General features: G+C 40.4%; 1 protein-coding gene across 1 annotated transcript in view; it reads right to left on the bottom strand.

The window, feature by feature from the left end:
• The window catches only part of rab40c (RAB40c, member RAS oncogene family), an 82,825-nt gene that overhangs the window by 18,495 nt on the left and 40,424 nt on the right, over positions 1 to 23,906 (bottom strand). Inside the window, exons 2-4 of the mRNA XM_059979601.1 lie at positions 20,604 to 20,664; positions 6,717 to 6,777; positions 581 to 658 (exon numbers count right to left, since the gene is read on the bottom strand). Coding sequence (XP_059835584.1) covers positions 581 to 658; positions 6,717 to 6,777; positions 20,604 to 20,664 — 200 coding nt within the window. The remainder of the gene's footprint in view (positions 1 to 580; positions 659 to 6,716; positions 6,778 to 20,603; positions 20,665 to 23,906) is intronic.

Below are 23,906 nucleotides of genomic sequence, written 5' to 3'. Positions count from 1 at the left end.
CTGTGCTGTAATGTTCTATGGTTCTACAACCAGAATCAATTCAAAGAATCACAGCAGTCCAGCAGCTGGTAGACACGTTCAAGTTCACAGATGATTGTCATATTCAGTTTATTTTGTAGATTTCCCCCCAAAAATGAATCAGTTCAACAAGCTTATACAAATAATTAATAACTGTGCTATACAAAACCAAGGTAATTACTATCTCTATCTAAAGAGAGTCCAATAATACAAATGCTAAGCACTTAGCTGAGCCCAAGTCACAAAAGTAGCATAACATGGCTGCAGTTTGCTTCTTCGGCAAGATGCACTGTTAAGTATATGGGTTCTTTGAAAATAAAAACACTTCTCTGCAGTAGAGATTGCAGATTTGAAAAGGACAAGGAATAGGTATATGGGAACATCATCACTGTTATTGTGCCAACAAGTTCCAATTCACACCACACTTTTGATAATTTCAAATAGGCATTTCATTGCCAAGGAAAATCCCATTAACAAAGTCAGCCTCAACAAAGTGCATGAAAAAAAGGTTAAGTTTCAGCAGAAATCTCAAATGTTACTTAAGTCAAAAAGAACATTTTACCTCATCAATTTCCTTGATCCACCGGTCAATCCCATCAAAGGACCATCTATTAGTGATATCATAAACCAAGAGTATACCCTGAGGAAAAGAATGAAAACAGATTTCATTATTTTTTCAATAATTATCTGATTTCTTTAAAAAGAGTGAAATGCATTACTATAATGGAGTTATAATTACAATACTGTACATGACCCAATAGTTAATACTTCCCGCACTTGTAACAATGGAAACTGCGAGAAACTGAAGGCTGCCGAAGTAGGATCCATGATAGCAACAGGAAACAAAAATCAATTCTCTTAAGCTACAATGAATAATATATGCAAGCATTCATTTAGTGCTTTCATGTCAAATTCTCAAAGTATTCTAAAGAAGTAGATTTTAAAGAATTACAACTGTGCAGACAATTTAAATCAAGAGGCTCCAATGTCACTAAGCTGCAACACCATGGAACATCTGAATAACAGGACTGCTTGATTAATTGACAGCCCAGTATTTTCATCATCTTCTAAATACTATAATTTTGGAACTGTAATGTTTGAAAGTGAATCATTAGGTAACACCAGCTGTACTACTGCAACAATGCTGCCATCTCAGCTCACTAACAACATTATGCAATTCAATTTGATGCTGCACAGTAAAGCATAAACAACTACAGCAAATATCAGCAGAAATTTAACAACAAAGGCTTGTAGTTGGATAATTTAACCATTAATTATAAACACTGGTGGGCACAGAACACAGATGCTGGTAGAAATTTGAAACTATAGTCAGCATAGCTTTGTCAAAGGCAGGTCATGCCTGACGAGCCTGATTGAATTTTTTGAGGATGTGACTGAACACATTGATGAAGGTAGAGCAGTAGATGGATATGGATTTCAGCAAGGCATTTGATAAGGTACCCCATGCAAGGCTTATTGAGAAAGTAAGGAGGCATGAAATCCAAGGGGAAATTGCTTTGTGGATCCAGAACTGGCTTGCCCATAGAAGGCAATGAATGGTTGCAGACGGGCCATATTCTGCATGGAGGACGGTCACCAGTGCTGTGCCTTAGGGTTCTGTTCTGGGATCCCTACTCAGTGATTTTTATAAATGACCTGGATGAGGAAGTGGCAGGATGGGTTAGTAAATTTGCTGATGACGCAAGGTTGGGGATGTTGTGGATAGTGTGTAGGGCGGTCATAGGCTACAGCGGGACATTGATAGGATGCAAAACTGGACTGAGAAGTGGCAGATTGCATTCAAATCAGAGAAGTGTGAGGTGGTTCATTCTGATAAGTCAAATATAATGGCAGTATATAGTATTAATGGTAAGACTCTTGGCAGTGAGGAGGATCAGAGGGATCTTGGGGGGTCTGAGTCCATAGGACGCTCAAAGCAGTTGCGCAGGTTGACTCTGTGGTTAAGAAGGCAAACGGTGCACTGGCCTTCATCAATCGTGGGATTGAGTTTAGGAGCTGAGAGTAATATTGCAACCACATAGGACCCTGGTCAGACCTCACTTGGAGTACTGTGCTCAGTTCTGGTCGCCTCACTACAGGGAAGATGTGGAACCCATATAAAGGGTGTTGAGGAGATTTACAAGGATGTTGCCTGGATTGGGGAGCATGCCTTATGAGAATAGGTTGAGTGAACTCGGCCTTTTCTCCTTGGAGCGATTGACAATGAGAGGTGACCTGATTATAAAATGATGCGAGGCATTGATCATATGGTTAGTCAGAGGTTTTTTCCCCAGGGCTGAAATGGCTAACACAAGAGGGCACACTTTTAAGGTGCTTGGAAGTAGGTACAGAGGAGATGTCAGGGGTAAGTTTGTTGTTTTTTTTTTCCAAACACAGAGAGTGGTGAGTGTATGGAATGGGCTGCCAGCAACGGTGATGGAGGCGGATACAATAGGGGCTTTTAAGAGACTCCTGGATAGGTAAGTGGAGCTTAGAAAAATAGAGGGCTATGGGTAATCTTAGGTAATTTCTAAGGTAAGGACATGTTCAGCAGAGCATTGTGGGCCAAAGGGCTTGTACTGTGCCTTAGATTTTCTACGTTTTTATGTTTCTATATAAGAGAATGCTAAAGATATTCTGCAAGCCAGGCAGCATCCATGGTACGAAAAAGTGAAATCATGTTACATGTCGATAGTCTGAACTGAGTTGGTCTGGATCCAGCCAGTAATTACCAAATTCATATCAAATCCCAGGGTTACAATATACCTAGTGATAAAATGAATAAATTACATTTCAAATTTTTCTTCTTTCCCTTCTAGACTTCTCTTACACCATTTCAACAGATAGTTTAGTGACCAATATCTGTTACAAACCACACATTCCAAAAGTTATTTTGACTGTACTTCAGTCCATCACACTTCCTTCAAGGATTCCATTCCAGTCTTCCATCATGCCTGTTCTGAAGATAGTTAACTAATTTATAAAAATGATTTGTCTGGATGGTGCACAACAAAAGCTTTTCATCTTATCTCAATACATCTGACAACATTTAAACAAGTTACCAAAGTTGAAATAATTTTTGCTCTCCCTTTACCAAAACATTCCAAACATATCTTTTCCTACCAGCATTTTGAAAAAAAATTCTCTCAGCAGTTTCTTGGTTCAATCTTCCATCTCTACCAATAACAAAGCCCAGCTCACAACATTTTCCTCTAGGACCAAAATAAATAAAACACTCATCTTTCTTCTCTTTTCATACACTCCAGGAACTCCAACATTGTTGGAAGGCAAGTCTGCAATTCATTTACACTACTTTAATGCCCTGCCTTCAATGTCCACCAAGTGAGCTCTTCTACACTAAACAATCTCAATGTAAATTGGGTGACTGCCTTGTGGAACTCTTAATTTAGTTTGCAAGAGTGACTGAGATTTCAGTTGCCTGTGTTACGTGCCCATGCATGCCCATGTTTTTTTCTGTTCTCTCTCACTCTCCGCCTGGCTTTCCTTGTTTTAGGTGTGCCAAACCGCTGTCAATCTCCATTTAGAGCACTGATGGACCTGTGTCCTTCTCATGACTGCTCCAATGAGGAGAATTGATAGTTAAAGAGTCACGCTAGTTTCCGTATTAACAAACTTGTAGTCTTCATGTTTTTACCAGTGTTCTCAAATTGTGGATTTTGGATTACAGGTTTCCCAGGCAATCCGAAGATACAGCGTTCCTATGAAAACTTTCCTGTCGAAATGTCATAAATCGAAGAATCAATTACCATTAATTTATACGGGAAAATTTTTTGAGCGTTCCCAGACCCAAAAAAAACCTACCAAATTAAAGCAAATAACACATAAAACCTAAAATAACACTAACATATAGTAAAAGCAGGAATGACATGATAAATTTACACCCTATATAAAATAGAAATGTTGTAGGTACGGTGTAGTTTCACTTATCAAACTCGGGAAGGCAGTGAGCCAAAATCGATTTGGACAGAAAGAAACACGCATACATACACACATGCGTACGCATGTACACACATGCACAAACAACTGCCTGCACAAAGCTTCACGGTTACTGTTGTCTTTCTCGGGGTAAACACATGTATGAAGTGGGCGTCTTTTTTTCGTAAAAGCGAAAATCTTCTTTGGTTAGCGAAAACAGGTACTAATAAAAGTCTTTCGTAACAGCGAGTTGTCATAAAGCGAACGTTCAAAAAACGTGGGCCACCTATACTCTTTTGGATTTGGTTGCCCTGGATCACTTCTGTCAATATGCATAAATATTGTAAATATACTGCAACTAGGACTGCCTGTGTCCACATTATCCTTTTCTCATCACAAAAAACTCACAACACTGAGGGCAAGACATTTTTAAAAAAAATGCTGTTTCCCTGACACTCCTAGACTAGAGCTAACGGGGGAACCTATCATTTTAATTCTGAATCTTAGTTCCACTCTGCCCGCTCTGTTTAGCCTCCATCATCCAGAGCAGCACATTTTTAGCTTTAAGGAACAGTACCTTATGCTAAATCTACTGGTTTTTGTTTTGCTTTCATATCACTATTCTCAGCTACTGTGCTATTTTCAGTTCAAGTGAATATATTTAGCAAATTTTCTAATAATATATATTCACATGAAATTTTGAGAACCAAAGGTGGAATTGTGATAAAAATGGGTAAAATGAGTCATCCAAAGCTAGACATATAGGAAGTGAATGCTAAACAATTAAAAATCTTCTGCATATTTGTCAAAGGCTAAACAAATTTTTCAGGTGAGAACACAATACACTGTCATTTAGATCTTAGTTAACAACTAGCTAATACAAAATGTAGAAAACAGGATGAATGTAATTGTGAAAGAACATTCCAACTGAAGAGCTGTGCATAATCTGTGTGACATAATTGAATGGTTGAGACTGATACCAGATGTGCTACACTAGAAATCTTCAAACTTTTCTACTTTTTATGGCACATAAAGAAGATTTGTGCAAATTGCTGCTACTGCAAATAGCAAATTTAAAGAATAACGTTTTTCTGATGATAAAGAAGCTAGTATTTACCATGAGGAATATACTTCTGTATCCCACGTGCACTGCAAACTGCATAAAGCGGATTGTCTGATAACTTTACTTCAAAAGATCATGAGAACACCCTGGGCTGTCTCCCTACTGATTTCTGGTAACTTCTGTAATTCATACAAATATTACATCCCTACAATTTTGTGCCTCTTAACAACTCAGTCACAATTCTGAACTTTATTCTGCATTTAAAGTAGGATCTCTAACGTGTAATATAAATTACTAGAATCTTCCATTAAAATACATTAATAGAATTATTAGGAAAGGATTGGATTCCAATCTTATAATACCACTAACTAAACTCTCTACTTTTATTAGTAGAGGAAAACAATATTAACACAACCATCTTTCCTGTTGCCCTCACTTTAAAGATTACTGAAAAGTTTAAAATCAAAGTATAATAATTTCCTCAATATGGTCACTTCATAGCTTATTAGTAATTCTATGGATAATTAAAACTGGGATGAAATGTCAAAAATCTTTATCTCCAAAGGAGGCCAGTCTTTCCACAAATGAGTAAAACAAAAATCATACTCTACTCAATCATGACAACAGTGTTTTCCCAACATATACAAAAAGTAACATTTTAGCAAAGGCAGACTTAAATATATTTTATATGGGAAAACTTAAATTGAGGATTAAATTCCAAAGAGAATTTTACTTCAGAAGAAACCTGCCGACAATCAAAGCTATGTAGTATTCTATTTACCAACATCAGAATGGTTATCAACTTTAAGCAGTTATTTAAACTGATTCCAAACTTGTATCCCAATCACCTCAATGTGAATGTGAACCTCTGTCTTTATTAAGTAGAGTGACTTCAAGCATCATATTACATATAGTTAAAAGAACAGCTTCTTCAAAAATTGCCTTGATGGAATTGCTTACTATTCCAGTGATTTTTGAACATGTTCTACTTGTTTAGGTCTTCATTTGGCAAAAATTTCCAACATCTATGGCACATCCATGATGGCTTCTAATATAACATTACTAACAACTCCAGAGCAAACTGATAGACTCATTCATTCTTCTTCTAATACCCAGACAGCACAAAAATCAACCCATTAGGTCTCCAGAATTAACATCACTTTGGTGTTTCAAGACTGGTCCAGGCTCCTCAAGACATATCAAAGCAAAAGGCAACCTGCTTTGCCTCTGCACTGCCTATAAAAATGTAATAGAGTTGTGTACGTAGACAAATCAAGCTTTACACATGATATTCAAGAGTGCTGGAAAATACAAATCAAAAACAATATAGATATTTCACATTTGTCAGAGAAGTAATTTGTTTTCAAGGGGATCTCATTAAAACTTCCAAAACTCAATCATTGACAGCAGACCAAACTGGACTGTCTTAGGACAGGGATATCAGTTGTAAGACATCTAGAACTGAGGTGAGAGGAAGTTTCTTCACTCAGAGGGTGATAAACCTACAGAATTCTCAATCACACCAGGCATGGATCTGTATATACACACATACAAAAAAAAAACTGAATGGTAATGAGAGAGAGCGGGAATATGATGCTAAGATAAAGAATTATCCATTGGCTGCAGTGAATGGTGAATCAGGCTTGCAGGAATGAAATGCTCTACTCCCATTTTCTTTGCTTGTCCAAATTCTACATACCTGTGCACCCCGCGAATAGGACCTGAAGATCGTGCAGAACCTTCCTTGGCCTGAGGTGTCCCTAAAACATTAAAAAAACAGCTTAGTTAGCATTGGTGTTTTCAAAGCAATTTCCTCAATATTAAATTTTAAAACAGTTCAGGAATAAATAGGAATGTTAAGAGTGTTCAATATATTTTAAAAGAAACAATTGTAGCTTAAAGAATTACAATTATGATTAGTTTTTAAGCCTCCATCTTCCAACTTCCTGAATGAAGGAAGAAATAAGTTAATTTCCAGCTTTGATCATTTTATTTAACATTTCTATTAGATTTATAGTTTTGTGTTATTGACACTGCATATGATTCTACATCACTGAATACATGTATCAGGTAACAGTTGAGCTATTACATTGATAAATCCAGCAGCTAATAGATCGGAAACACATCGACTGAAATGAATTATCAAACTTCATTAGATAAAAGATAGATAATATTTCTAACATGAGGAAATCTGCAGATGTTGGAAATTCAAGCAACACACACAAAATGCTGGTGGAACACAGCAGGCCAGGCAGCATCTATAGGGAGAAGCACTGTCGACGTTTTGGGTCGAGACCCTTCGTCCTGACAGTGATTCTCCCTATAGATGCTGTCTGGCCTGCTGTGTTCCACCAGCATTTTGTGTGTATTGCTTGATATTTCTGCTAACTGGGTTAAGGGTGAAAGGTGAAAAGTTTAAGGGGAACATAAGTGGAAACTTCTTCACTCAAAGGGTCTTGGGAGTGTTGCCAGCACAAGTAGTACATGTGAGCTCAATTTCAACATTTAAGTTTGGATAGGTGCTGGACAGGGTTGTACTTTTTGCAGGCTTTTCTGCTCAAGGGCATTGGTGCTCCATACCAGTACCTATATTGACAGTGATGCAGCCAATCAATATACTCTCCACTATACATCTATAGAAGTTTGTTGAAGTATTAGATGACATATTAAGTCTTCATGAATTTCTAAGTAGAGTCACTGCCATGCTTTCTTGGTAATGGCACTTATTTGCTGGACTGGACCCAGAACAGATCTTGGAAAAGACAACACCGTGGAATTTAAAGTTGCTGACCCTCACTGATCACCCAATGGAAAAGGAACAATAGAAAGGACGATATATTTAATTTAGTGTATGATAGCTGATGCTCAAAGTGTTCTTGCTACACCAAAGTAAACATAATGGAGACTGGGTGACCACTTTGCAGAACATCTGCTTTCAGTGTGCTTAGGCTGACCCCGAGATTCCAATTATCTGTCATATTAATTCTCAGTTCATTGCCAACAAATCTCATATTTTAACTTTGCACATCATTTGTCTCAAGACTCAACAATGAATTCAACAACATCAGATAACCATCCAATTAAGTTTCTGTCAAAACTGATCTGTTCTAATGGAAAGTCAAACATAAAAGTTTACATTTCATTTCTACAAAGAGGCTGCCTGGCCTAATCCAGCATTTTGCTTTTTCCAAATAAAAACCAGTATCACAATTACAATTTTAGCTATGCCTCCTCTTTCTGCTCCTCCCCAGAATTCCTAGTGCCATTTCCTTCCAACATATTATCTGTTATTAACAAGCCCTCACCACATTCTTTCTGCCAGCACTGCAGCCACGTGTCATCTAGAATCACTATTAGAAGAAATTAGTAGTTTGCAACTACTCAAATGATAAATTGCTTCTTTCTGTTGAACTGCAAATGTTAAACTTCTGTTGAATTAAGAAACATTAGTATCAGACTATACATAGAGAAATCATCCTTCTACCTGCAAAGAATAACTACAGAACTGGTCATCTACTCAGTTTTTGTCCATAACCAGCATAGAGGCACTCACTACAATGCAGAGATATAGCAAGATATATAGTTTTACTGTAGAAGTGATTGAAAAAACAAGTTTGCCCTGACAACTGTGAATACTGACCAGTACTAGAGATCCTAGTAAAATACTTTGTAAAGTGTTTTAAAAAATGATCATTTACAAGCACTTGTAAGGAAAAAGTAAAAGCCAGCTCCAGGTGAGTATGCAAGAGGTATCCCCATGGAATGGCTTGTCTTTAACTCCTGCACAGTTGAACACAGAACATGTTAAGTAATGGGCATTTGAGTGAGATATTAAGGATGGTTACCAAGTACAGGAGGAAGCAATATCTTTGAAATAAAGAGAAACAGAGTTTTTTTTAAAAAAAGTGTATTGATGTGTATCTTCATATGCTTTGCTTTAAGACATTTTGTAGCCAACCTCTAGTTAAACCAATAAGTTACATTCACTTCTAGGATCATTACAGAGTACAATAACCAAGCAAAATAATAAAAAAAAATCTACTGTCCTCAAAATCAGTAGACTTCAGCCTGCAGACCACCCAACTAGTGAGTGTAGTTTCCCTTTAAGGGCTGATCCACTGGGCTGCAGGTAAAAATGAAACATAGGACCTTCCTACCATCCTCCTGACTAACGTAGAGTATCTAGAAAATAAACTGAAGACCTCAAAGCAAGATTACATTTTCTGGAAGGAGAGTAGGGACTGCTGCATATTTTGCTTTACAGAGACATGGCTCACCCCCAGCATTCCAGACACAGCAGTTCAGCCTCCACCACATGGAGTGGATAGCGGCATCAGGTAAAAGCAGAGGCAGTGGCTTCATGATTAACTCACTGTGGTGCACAATCATGCAGTTTTATTTTAGTTTGTTTCCCTGACATGGAATATTCATGGTCAAGTGTTGACCATTTTTATCCACTATAACCCTGGTAGCAGTTGTCATTCCACCTCTGGCCACTGTCAGGCAAAAACTGAAGGAGCTGAGCACCATGATCAGCTACCATGAAACAGTGTATCTTGATACGGTTACAAACCCCGTAACTGGGTCACTTACCAGCAAAGATAGAGAGGTCCGTTGAAGTTTGATGATACTATTTTTAACAGTATTTATTAGTAAAAATACACAAAAATAATATCAATGCAAATATACAAATATATATCGTCAATACCAAATCTATAAGTGCGGGTATAATAATAACCAATAAGAAATAAGCTCTATCATTGTCTAGGGGATAATGTATTGTCCAATGGAAATATAAAAGTCACTCAGTTCATGTAGACTGCAGCCTTTGGGGACCGCTGGGTTTGCAATGGTTGGAGAGAGAGAGAGATTTGGAGAAAAACTTGCCGATTCCTTTTATGATTTCGATCCGTCAGAGTCTCGTTGGTGTGGCCGTTCACTTGTGGCCTCTCCTTTAGCTAAGCCGTTCTTCCATGGTGAGCCCGCCAATCCCAGGCAAGGGAAGGACGCACACGAGCCCCCACCGGCTGTCGCTATTAAACGCTGTCACGGGATTTCTAGTGTATATCCTGGTGCGTCTAAAGGGGTTGTTCCCCAGACCCTCTTTTATCCTTACTCACAGGGTCTCAGATGTCAATCAGGTTGGGATGATGCAATCCCTCCACCAGCCCACTCTGGTCGTCCCATGAGGGGCTTCAATGAATAGTACAGTACTCAATACACAATTCCGTCTCCAAGAGACAATAGCCGTTATCAATGGTTTTGTTTCGCTGAGGCCAGGACACATTCCAAACCTTGTGGATTCTCTCTCATTTCCTGGGTCCCAGACCCGAATTAATAGCGATCTTGCGATTCTCAAAAAGGAGGGGGCGACTTTGTACCCTTCGGCCCCTCAAGAGTTGCGGCACATTCGTAACACCCCCTTCCTTCTAAGATTTTTACCACCGGTAAAAATGAATTAATACACAGTCTCTGGATTTCAGAATCTAACACAATAAAAAAGAGTTTTTTTTCACTACAGACTAATACAGTTATACATTCAATTCAGCATCTAAACAGTTAGCGATTACATTGTCACTTCCTTTAATATCTTAACACCTTGTACCTTAATAAATTCTTGTAGCATCAGAATCCACTTTGATAACCATCTATTTTTATTCCTTTTCTTCAGCAAACAAAAACTAGAGTTGTGATCTTAGCTTACGTGTATATTACAAAAGTTCATGCAAATAACTAATCTTTATGTTACTTTCAAACTTAACAGTCAATCTTCCATGGGGTTGTCTTTATTAGTTACATGCTTTGTCGAAATCCCTTAAAACCGGATCCTGTTATTTAAAGTGACATCCCGTCAACCCTCGCCCCTTTTCCAGTTAACTCCCACATGGTTAACTTGTATACCAATTGGAATAGGCTTTTGCATGCTCCTTTCATAGGAGTTATTTTATCAACAATGTGTTCCAAACTTAGACCATTTTCCGTATTTCCCCACAATTCTTTAATTTTAAGCAAGTTGTTAGCATGAGTTTTCAGTTTAAACTCTGCAAGCGATCTCTCTTTGTCCAAACAGCATTTCAAATTCTGCCCCTTCACAGCCCTCCCTTGAATAACAATAGCATGTGGGACACCTTTACATTCCAAATCAACCTGTAATAGATTCGCAGGCACCATGTTACCAAGCCATCATCTCTGTAGCCTGGTGGCTGCTTCTGACATCAATCCAGACTTTAAATTTTCTTCATTCAATTTAGGAACTACACTTTTCCCTTTTCCTTCAATAATAAGATTCACCTCACCACCTTTTACCTCCTCACTAACTTTTAACGCACCTTCGAACACAAACAACTGGGAATTCTCATTTCCCACTAGTACCAAGGTTAACCCTTTCTTCACTGAACCAAGTCCATCTGACCCACAAGGACTGCATTCCTTTTCAACTGAATCAAATACCTCAGACTTTTTCTGAGCTCCATTACTAGGTTCAGTACCACGTGCATCCACATCTTGAGCACACTCAAACGGGACATCTGCCTCTTTCAGGCTTTCAATACCCGTACCCTTTTCAAATTCTAAGTTCCCCTGATTCTCCCAGTTACTCCCTGGGCAACTCCCTTCCGGAGTAAACTCAACCCCGCGGGCTGAAACAACCTCATCTGCCACCCCAGCAGACTTCTTCAAGGTAATGGCATCCTTTTCATCTAGGACTGCCCTCATTTCATTATCGGGAACACCTTTAGAATCTTCAACTTCTTCAAACAGTTCTGCCAAACCAGACAGATCATCCATGTCCAACCCTGGACCTTTTAACAGCCTTATCTGTTTCTCATCTTTACTCCATGCCTCTATAAATTTCCTCCCGGCTAAGGGCAGGTCTACCTCCTCTCCCTTACTCCCTTTCACTTTCCTATTCTCCGTTTTACCACCCTAACTCCTCTTGGTACAGGGTTGGTAAAAACGTCTCCACCAAATTGATACTGGCCTGATTTAAACTGGTCTCGTTCTCAGCTGCCTTTCTTGACATGCTGCGAGTGGTCGCGCATGCGGGATAGATCTTGGAATCTAGGGGCGGGACCTCAACACTTACAGGCTGGCTCATCAGCTCCATGGCCGACCAAACATCACCACCAGCTAAATCGTTACCCAGAAGGATGTCTACGTCAGTTCTCGGGAATTCTGATCGCACCCCTATTTCAACTGGTCCAGATACCAGCTCACAATTTATAATGATCCTATGCAAGGGCACCGCTTCTGTCCCTTTTCCTATGCCTCTCAAAGTTACCTCTCCAGTCGGAGGACCAAAATCTAGTACCGTACTGCGAATCAATGACAGTTCAGCTCCCGTGTCTCTCCAGATCCGCACTGGAACTGGTGTGTCTCCCTCTTTCACAGACATAGTTCCTTCTGAAATACATTTCTCAGACCCTTCTCGTATTCTGTCTACCTGGGGCTTTCTCGTCGATTTGCGGATCACCCCAACACATCCTGTAGGGACTGCTGCTTTCCATTTTCCTGTCTCCTTCCTCGGAGCAAGGCACTTAGATGCAATATGACCCACCTTTCCACAATTAAAACAGGTCAAGCCAGGACCTCTCCTGCCGTCTTGCCTTTCCTCCTCCTTAATTTTACCGCTAGCTCCCGGCTGAATCTCTGCCTCAGCTGGCGGGCTTTCTCTACCATTCCCACAGTCTCTCTGGTAACTTTTATTTGAGAAAAACTTTGTCTTGTGGGTTAGGGCATATTCATCAGCGAACCTAGCAAATTCGGAGATGGACTTATTTGGCTTCTCATTCAAATACATCCGGATATCATCTGAAACACAACCTTTAAATTCCTCAATCAGAATTAACTCCCTGAGACGCCAAAAATCTTCTTCCACCATTTCTGCTGCACACCAATGATCCAAGAGCACACCCTTCTCATAGGCAAACTCTGTATACGTCTGATTCCACCCTTTCTTTAAATTTCTGAACCTTTGTCTATACACTTCAGGCACCAATTCACAGGTCCGAAGATTGGCCTCCTTTACTTTCTCATAGTTCTCACTCCTCCTCCTCCATGGACAATGCTGCATATGCCCGTTGTGCCTTCCCTTTTAACACACATCGTAACAACGCCACCGACTGATCCTTGGGCCTCTTCTGACTCACTGTTACCTTTTCAAAATGCAAGAAATAACAATCAATATCTGTCTCCTCAAATGGAGGTACTAACCTAAACTCCCGACTAACATTAAACCGCTCCTCCCGGTCTGACCCTTGAGCTCTTCGCTCTTGCCTTAACTTCTCCAGGTCCATCTCATGTTGCCTCTGTTTCTCTTTCTCCTCATACTCCCTCCCCTTCTCGGCTCTTTCCTTCTCCTTTTCAGCCCTTTCCTTCTCTTTCTCGGCCCTTCTCCTTTTCAGCAGCTTCCAGCTGTTTTAACTGAATTTCATGCTCCCTCTGCATCTCAGCTCTGTCCTGCACTTTTTCCTTTTCAGCTGCTTCCAGCTGCTTTAACTTAATTTCATGTTCCAACCTTAATTTCTCCAAATCTGACTGAGCCGTCCCACTAGCGGGTACCTTTTCAGGAATATTTTCCAATACCTCAGCTGAAAACACATTCTTCACAATACTGAGTTACGACCCTCCGCACCTCCCGCTTTTTCATTGACAACCTCACCTCTGCGAGGTTTAGTCCTTTCGCAATATCAAGTCCGACTTTATGGCAGCCTCTAGCGCCTCCAGAGTCCGGTTTTCTATAAATTCGTCAACATCCATCTTTGCTGGTTTCCCGTCTGGTTACCCGCGCAGCCAGACCCACGTTTGGACTTAAAAGCCCGATTCACTGGCCCTCCAATTTGGTATCAAATCCCGAGATGAGGCCCCCACTTTGTTACGAACCCCATAGCTGGGTCACTTAACAGCAAAGATAGAGAGGTCTGTTGAAGTCTGATGATACTATTTTTAAACAGTATTTATTAGCAAAAGTACACAAAAATAATAAGAATGCAAACATACAGATAATATACGTCGTCAATACTAAATCTAAAAGTGCGGGTATAATAATACCCAATAAGAAATAAGCTCTATCGTTGTCTAGGGGATAATGTATTGTCCGATGGAAATATAAAGTCACTCAGTTCATGCAGGCTGCAGCCTTTAGGGACTGTTGGGTTTGCAATGGTTGGAGAGAGAGAGAGATTTGGAGAAAAACTTGCCGATTCCTTTTATGATTTTGATTCGTCGGAGTCTCGTTGGTGTGGCCGTTCACTTGTGGCCTCTCCTTTAACTCAGCCGTTCTTCCGTGGTGAGCCCGCCAATCTCAGGCAAGGGAGGGACGCACACGAGCCCCCACCGGCTGTCGCTATTAAACGCTGTCACGAGATTTCTAGTGTTTCTCCTGGTGCGTCTAAAGGGGTTGTGCCCCAGACCCTCTTTTATCCTTACTCACGGAGTCTCGGATGTCAATCAGGTTGGGATGATGCAATCCCTCCACCAGCCCACTCTGGTCGTCCCATGAGGGGCTTCAATGAATAGTACAGTACTCAATACACAATTCCGTCTCCAAGAGACAATAGCCGTTATCAATGGTTTTGTTTCGCTGAGGCCAGGGCACATTCCAAACCTTGTGGATTCTCTCTCATTTCCTGGGTCCCAGACCCGAATTAATAGTGATCTTGCGATTCTCCAAAAGGAGGGGGCAACTTTGTACCCTTCGGCCTCTCAGAGTTGCAGCACATTCGTAACAATACCTTCCCAAACATTGTGTGGACAAGAACCAGGCCAAGTTGAAGTTTCTGACCAAATATCACCAATATATCACCTGTGGAACTAGAGGAGTCAACACATTTGATCACTGTTATACCACCATCAATAACGCTTACCTTGCCATACCATGCCCACATTTTGGCAAGTACGATCACCTGGCTGCACTTCTACTCCTGCTGGATAAGCTGAAGCTAAGGACTGCAGCACCAGTGGTGAGAACTGCAAAGGTATGGTCAAGGGAGGCAGAGAAGTGTTTATAAGGTTGTTTTGAATTGGTGAACTGGGCCATATTCAAGAATTTGTGGATTTGAATGAATATGCCACGTTGTCACCAACTTCATAAAGACCTGTGTGGATGAGTGTGTGCTTTTAAGAACATACTAGACATTCCCAAACCAGAAACCATGGATAAAGTGAGATTCACTGTTGAGGACTAGATCTGTGGTGGTCGAGACCAGTGATTCAGAATTTTACAAGAAGTCCAGGTATGACCTATAAAAGGCTATCTTAAAAGTGAATAAGCAATAAACAGAATTGGATGCATGTTGGCTCTGGCAGGATTTGCAGGCCATTATGTCCTATAAGGGGAAACCTAACATCATAATCTAAGCTGCAATGTTTCACTCCCCGATGAACTGAATGGCTTTTATGCAAGCTTTGAAAGGGAGAATAAAACTATACCTGTGCAAATCCCTGAAGCATATAGCTGAGATATGTTTCTCTGAGGCTGAATTCAGAACATAGAAACAGAAAACCTGCAGCATAATACAGGTCCCTTATATGTCCCTTCCTCCAAAATTACTAGGCTTACCTATAGCCCTCTATTTTACTAAGCTCCATGTACCTATCCAAAAGTCTCTTAAAAGACCCTATCATATCCACCTCCACCACCGTTGCTGGCAGCCCATACCACACACTCACCCCTCTGAGTAAAAATCTTAACCCTGACATCCCCTCTGTACCTACTCCCCAGCATCTTAAACCTGTGTCCTCTTGTGGCAACCATTTCAGCCCTGGGAAAAAGCCTCTTACTATCCACACGATCAATGCCTCTCATCATCTTGTACACCTCCATCAGGTCACCTCTCATCCTCCTTTTCTCCAAGGAGAAAATGCCAAGTTCACTCAATCTATTCTCATAAGGCATGCTCCCCAATCCAGGCAACATCCTTGTAAATCTCCTCTGCACCCTTTCTATGGCTTCCACATCCTTCTTGTAATGAGGCAACCAGAACTGAGCACAGTACTCCAAGTGGGGTCTGACTAGGGTCCTATCTAGCTGCAACATTACCTCTAGGCTCCTAAATTCAAATCCATGATTGATGAAAGCCAATACAGCATACACCTTCTTAACCACAGAGTCAACCTGCGCAGCTGCTTTGAACGTCCTATGGACTCGGATCTGAAGATCCCTCTGATCCTCCACACTGCCAAGAGTCTTACCATTAATACTATATTCTAGGTTGAGCTCCATCTGCCACTTCTCAGCCCAGTTTTGTATCCTATTAATGTCCCGTTGTAACCTCTGACAGCCCTCTACACTATCCACAATACCTCCAACCTTTGTGTCAACAGCAAATTTACTAACCCATCCCTCCACTTCCTCATCCAGGTCATTTATAAAAATTGCAAAGAGTAAGGGTCCCAGAACAGATCCCTGAGGCATTCCACCAGTGACCGACCTCCATGCAGAATATGACCCGTCTACAACCACTTTGCCTTCCGTGGGCAAGCCAGTTCTGAATCCACAAAGCAACATCCCCTTGGATCCCATGCCTCTTTACTTTCTCAATAAGCCTTGCATGGGGTACCTTATCAAATGCCTTGCTGAAATCCATATACACTACATCTACTGCTCTTCCTTCATCAATGTGTTTAGTCACATCCTCAAAAAATTCAATAAGGCTCGTCAGGCACGACCTGCCTTTGACAAAGCTATGCTGACTACTATTAATCACATTAAACCTCTCCAAATGTTCATAAATCGTGCCTATCAGGATCTTCTCCATCAACTTACCAACCACTGAGGTAAGACTCACTGGTCTATAATTTCCTGGGCTATCTCTACTCCCTTTCTTGAATAAAGGAACAGCATTTCATTTTAAAATCTTTTTTATTAATTATTATTGAAGATCAACAAAAGGTACATTAAGTCAATATGTCATTATGTACAATAAAGAATTAAATTAGCAAATAACAGATTAACAAAGCTAAGCAATATATCAATAATAATATGCAAAAATAAAGTGTTAAGAATATTTTTCTGAAAGGAAAAAAAAGCCCCTACTAAGAAAAAACTCTACTATCTGAAAAAAAACCCATTGGGAGCACAACCCCGGAGATGGTATACAAAGTGAGGATGATATACATCATTCAAGCTTCAATAAAGGAACAACATCTGCAACCCTCCAATCCACTGGGACCTCTCTCACCCCCATTGATAATGCAAAGATCATCGCCAGAGGCTCAGCAATCTCCTCCCTCACCACCCACAGTAGCCTGGGGTACATCTCATCCATCCCGGCCACTTTTCCAACTTGATGCTTTCCAAAAGCTCCAGCACATCTTCTTTCTTAATATCTACATGCTCAAGCTTTTCAGTCTGCTGCAAATCATCACTACAATCACCAAGATCCTTTTCCATAGTGAATACTGAAGTAAAGTATTCATTAAGTACCTCTGCTATTTCCTCCGGTTCCATACACACTTTCCCACTGTCACAAATGACAGTTCCTATTCTTTCACGTCTTATCCTCTTGCTCTTCACATACTTGTAGAATGCCTTGGGGTTTTCCTTAATTCTGCCCGCCAAGGCCTTCTGATGGCCCTTTCTGGCTCTCCTAATTTCCTTAAGCTTCTTCCTAGTAGCCTTATAATCTTCTAGATCTCTAACATTACCTAGCTCTTTGAACCTTTTGTAAGCTTTTCTTTTCTTCTTGACTTGATTTATTACAGCCTTATACACCACAGTTCCTGTACCCTACCATAACTTCCCTGTTTCATTGGAACGTACCTATACAGAACTCTACACAAACATCCCCTGAATATTTGCCACATTTCTTCCGTACATTTCCCTGAGAACATCTGTTTCCAATTTAATCCTCCAATTTCCTGCCTGATCGCCTCATAATTCCTCTTACTCCAGTTAAATGTTTTTCTAACTTGTCTGTTCCAACCTCTCTCCAAAGCTATTGTAAAGGAGATAGAATTATGACCACTATCTCCAAAATGCTCTCCCACTGAGAGATCTGACACCTGACCAGGTTCATTTCCCAATACAAAATCAAGTACAGCCTCTCCTCTTGTAGGCTCATTTACATACTGTGTCAAGAAACCTTTTTGAACACACCTAAGAAACTGCACCCCATATAAACCTCTTGCTCTAGGGAGATGCCAATCGATATTTGGGAAATTAAAATCTCCCATCACAACAACTCTGTAAATATTACTCCCTCCCAGGATCTGTTTCCCTATCTGCTCCTCAATATCTCTGTTACTTTGGGCGGCCGATAAAAATAAAACACCCTGTAAAGTTACTGACTCCTTCCTGTTCTTAACCTCCACCCACGAGACTCCGTAGACAATCCCTCCATAGTGTCCACCTTTTCTGCAGCTGTGACACTACCTCTGATCAACAGTGCCAAGCCCCCACCTCTTTTGCCTCCAACCCCCACCTCTTTTGCCTCCCTCCCTGTCTTTTCTGAAACATCTAAAACCCGGCACCTGAAGTAACCATTCCTGTCCCTGAGCCATCCAAGTCTCCGTAATGGCCACCAGATCATATCTCCAAGTACTAATCTATGTTCTAAGCTCATCCGCTTTGTTTACAACACTCCTTGCATTAAAATAGACACACCTCAAGCCTTCGGTCTGAGCACATTCCTTCCCTATCACCTGCGTATCCTCTCTCTCGCACTGTCTACAAGCTTTCTCTGTGCGTGAACTAACCTCCTCTTCCCCAGTCTCTTCAGTTCGGTTCCCACCCCCCCAACAATTCTAGTTTAAACTCTCCCTAGTAGCCCTAGCAAATTTCCCCACCAGGATATTGGTCCCCCTGGGATTCAAGTGCAACCCATCCTTTTTGTACAGGTTACACCTGCCCCAAAAGAGTTCCCAATGATCCAGAAATATGATTCAGACATCTTTCACAAAATGACAGGTCCCAATGGTGTACCTAGTAGGGCACTAAAAACCTGTGCCAAATAACTGGTAGGAGTATTCAGGGACATCTTCAATTTGTCATTCCTGCAGTGAGAGGTTTCCAACCACTTCAAAAGGGTATCAATCATACTGGTTCCCAAGAAGAGCAAGGTGAGCTACCTCAATGACTATCGGCCAGTTGCACTCAAATCTACTCTGTGGAAGTGCTTTCAGAGGTTGACCATGGCTAGAATTAACACCTGCCTAGGCAAGGACCTGTTATTTCTGATCAGCACTAACATCACCTTTAATATGTCATTAAAGATTCTAGCAAATTTCAACAGTAGAACTGTGGAGAGCATTCAAGCTGGTTGCATAGTCGTCCAGTATGGAGGGGCCACTACACAAGATTTGAAAAAGCTGCAGAGGGTTGTAAACTCTGCCAGCTCCATCATGAACACTAGCCTCTCTACCATCAAGGATGTATTCAAAAATGTGATTCCTCAAAAAGGCAGCATCCATCATTAAGGATCCCCACCACTCAGGACATGCCTTCTTCTCATTACTATCATCAGGGATGAGCTACAGGAGCCCAAAATCACACTCAACATTTTAAGAACAGTTTCTTCCCCTTCACCAACAGATTTCTGAACGGTCCATGATTCCATGAAAACTACCTCACTATATATGCACTACTTATTTTTAATACTCATTTTTAATGTACTGCACTGTATTGAACAACAAATTTCATGGCATATGTCAATGACAATAAAACTGATTGATTCATCTTAATTTTTCTCAATGAATCTCTCCTATCCTAGAACATACTTTCCTCTCTCTCCTTTTCTTTGCCCAAATATAGCTTACAAATTTGAAATGTAAGCAGTTATAAGGATGGTGAAGGTGATACATGCTGACCAACCTGTTGATTTCCTCCCCCCAAACATTTATTCTGTAACACTGTATTTCACAAAGAAACTGCTTAGACTTCATCTGTTAGTAGATAGAGTAATCCAAATGCTAGCAACAACTATTAAATGATGTAATAATGGACAGACCTGAATAACTTATTCATGGCCCATTGTGCCATTACATTAGTAGTATATGGCACTGGACAGGAATGCAGTGGGGGTGGGGGGGAGAAGATGTAGAATAAAGGAAATTAACTTGAATTTATAAATTAGTTTTATAACTTCAAAGTATCCTTAGCCTCTGGCAAAGTGCTGTGCAGTCCCTACTGAGATGCAAGAAATTGAGCACAGAGAATTCTCAATGACAATGAGATATGTGAACATTTGCCACAGTAAAATTGGTTAGCTAGAATAACAAAATTCTACGTCAACTCTTCAGCTGGTGTTATTGAGCTCGTGTTTAACATTCACTTGATGACAAGTTGGACATCTTTTTAAATCTCATCTCACCCACAATGCAATCAATTCCTAACCACTCTTTAAAGTGAAACCACTTTAAAGCAAGCCACTTATTGCCATCATTACCTCACAGACTGCAGCAGTTTAAGATGACAATTGGCAATCACTTTCCCCCAAGGGCATTTCAGATGGGCATTGCCAGCATAGCCTATATATAAAAAGAGTAAAGCCAGGGCTCTAGCTTGCAAACCTTCTGCAAATATTGCAAATATCCTAGAACAGTATAAACACCACAATCGCACTTTCACTGTACTTAAAAAAAATCTTACCAGAGCTCTAGTTTTACACGTCTGCCATCCAGCAGGATTGTAGTGGTCTTATAGGCAATTCCTGTAAAAAAAACACACACACACAAAAATAAATTATAAACAAGAGAAAAGCTGCAGACGCTGGAAATCTGAGCAACACACACAAAATGCTGGAGGAACTCAGCTGGCCAGGTAGCATCTTCGGGAAAAAGTACAGTCGATGTTTCAGGCCGAAATCCTTTGGCAGGACTGTTGAAAAAAAAACTGAGGAGTAGATTTGAAAGGTGGGGGTGAAGGCCTTCTGTCTCTTTCACCAGTCAACTTTCTAGCTCTTTGCTTCATCCCTCCCCTTCCAAGTTTCACCTATTGCCTGGTGTTTCTCTCTCCCCTCCCCCCCCCCACCTTTCAAATCTAGATTTCTTCCCTCCAATTCTGCCGAAAGGTTTTGGCCCGAAACGTGCCCAAGAACATAAGATATAGGAACAGAAACAGGCCATCTGGCCCATCAAGCCTGCTCTGCCATTCAGTCATGGGCTGGTCCAATTCTTCCAGTCATCACCACACCCCTCCTGCCTTTTCCCCATACGCTTTGACACCCTGGCTAATCAAGAACCTATCTAGCTCTGCCTCAAATGCACCCAATGATTTGGCCTCCATAGCTGCTTGTGACAACAGATTCTACAGATTTACCACCCCCTGACTAAAGTAATTTCGTTTCATCTCTGTTTTAAATGGATGTCCTTTGATCCTGAGGTTGCGCCCTCTTGTCCTAGAATCCCCTAACATGGGAAATAACTTTGCCATATCTAATCTGTTCAGGCCTTTTAACATTCAGAATGTTTCAATGAGATCCCCCCCTCATTCTCCTGAACTCCAGGGAATGCAGTCTAAGAGCTGCCAGACGCTCCTCATATTCAATCCTGGAATAATTTTCGTGAATCTCCTCTGAACCCTCTCCAATGTCTAAAATCCTTTCTAAAATAAGGAGCCCAAAACTGCACAAAATATTCCAGAGTGTTGTCTCACAAGGGCCTTACAGAGCCTCAGCATCACATCATATACTCTACACCTCGAGAAATGAATACCAACATTGCATTCGTCTTCTGCACCACCGACTCAACCTGGTGGTTAACTTTTAGGTATCCTGCACAAGAATTCCCAAGTCCCTTTGCATCTCTGCAATGTGAATTTTCTCCCCATCTAAATAATAGTCTGCCTATTTATTTCTTCCACTATAGTGCATGACCATACTCTTCTGAACATCGTATTTCATTTGACACTTCTTTGCTCATTGCCCCAAGTCTCTCTGCAGGTTCTCTGTTTACACAACACTACCCACTCCTCCTCCACCTATCTTTGTATTACTTTGCAACACGTCAACTGTACTGTTTTCCCCATAGATGCTGCCTGGCCTGCTGAGTTCTTCCAGCATTTTGTGTGTTGCACAAAAATAAATTGATTATTAATGTCACTTTTTTCTACAGTTTCAAGATAGCATTGTACATTTTGTCCAAACAGTCCAAAGGTGTATGGGTTGGTAGGTTAATTGGTCATTGTAAATTGTCCTGTAATTAGGCTCGAGTTAAATTGGTGTATTGCTGGGTGCTGTGGCTCACTGGGCCAGAAAGGCCTATTCCATGCTGTAGCTCTAAATAAATAAATTATGAAAAACATTACATTTCTCCACAACTTCTAAATGTTTAAAGGTTTAAATGTTATTAAGTGTTTCACACAGCACACTGGTTGATAGCTCAATAGATTTGTGGTTAGAACAAAATGTCTAAAGCAGATTGCAATGGGATAAAGGAAGCAACAGAAGGAAAAGTAACAAAAAAGCATATTGTTAAAATAAGAAATTAATTGAAGCACAGTGATCAACGGCACATTGATCTCTCTGATGTAACCTAATCAGTATACTGCAGTTGACTTGTTTCTCAATGAAGCGAAATGCGCATGTATTATGTGCAACATTTTGTGCATTTATTTAGAATGCAATTGAACTGCTATATTACTGAAAAGTAGTAAAAAATTGGAACTGCAAAATGTTGGTATATCAGTCTAATAGTTAAACTAAAATTGGAACTGCAAAATGTTGGTATATCAGTATATAGTTAAACTCACATGTTCATGTCAGAATTGAAAATGAATAACAAACATAATCTCCTTTAGTCTGATTCAAGTTCGAAAGTACTTAAACTCCAGAGCTCTTTTAGCGAAAGGTACTTGAATCCTCCAAGCACCTGCCATTTCCAACGAGTTTCTATTCATCATTCACAGCATCCAATACAAGAGTTGGGACATTATATTGCAATTATACAAGTCACTGCTGAGGGTCGCTTGGCTGTGCTGATATAGGAAAGATGTAGCTAAACTAGAGTGTAGAGATTTGCATGGATGTTGCCAAAACTTGAGGACCAGAGCCATATGTAGAGGTTGGCCACTTTATTCCTTGGAAAATGAGGGACAACCATACAGATATGTTTAAAATTACTACAGGCATAGATAAGGTGGATGGCTTTAGACTTCTCCATCTTCTCTTCTACATGGGGCGGGGGAATAGGTTAAGGTTAGAAAGATATAAAGGAGACCTAAGGTGCAACTTTTTCCACACAGAGAACGGTGAATATATGGAACAAGCTGACAGAGGAAGTGGGTGAGGCAGGTTCAATAGTATCAGTTAAGAAGCATTTGGATGGCTTAGAGAGATACGAGCTAAATGCAGGAAATTGAGATCAGCTAAGTGAACTCCGTGGTTGGCATGGACTCATTAGATCGAAGGGCCTGTGTCCATACCGAGCAGGGCCTGTTTTATACTTGCTCTGTCCTTACGTCTTAATACCTTCTCTACTCTCATTTTGACTTAATCTACTTTGCATTTTTCCTTACAATAGCATTTAAAATATTTAATTGACCATTTTTTTGTTTTCCTAAATTCAACAATTATAAGAAAGGTATGCATTTAAAAAATTGGACTACAAATCAAAGAGAATGTTTAAAGATAAATCTGCTTAGTAGCAAGAGAACTTGTCATGCCTCATTGTAAATATCAATCTATAAGGCAATACAGCCATATTAGTGATAAGCAGATGGCAAGTGTCCTGACTGAACAATGCATTTGCAATGCTCTGTAGGTTAAGATAGCTTCCACTTTGCAAGTCAAAGAAAGGATTTAGATGTAACAGATGAACAGATGTCAATTTAGGCATGCAATTATACCCACAGACTACACTCCATGGAAGTGATATGGACGTTCTGTCACATATTATCAGGATATTACATTGTGGCCAGCTGCACTCATTATACTACGTAATGTGGAAATGATTT

This window comes from Hypanus sabinus, chromosome 9 (genome assembly GCF_030144855.1).
Source record: "Hypanus sabinus isolate sHypSab1 chromosome 9, sHypSab1.hap1, whole genome shotgun sequence".
Lineage (NCBI taxonomy): Eukaryota > Metazoa > Chordata > Chondrichthyes > Myliobatiformes > Dasyatidae > Hypanus > Hypanus sabinus.
This window is presented reverse-complemented; position numbering and strand designations above follow the sequence as displayed.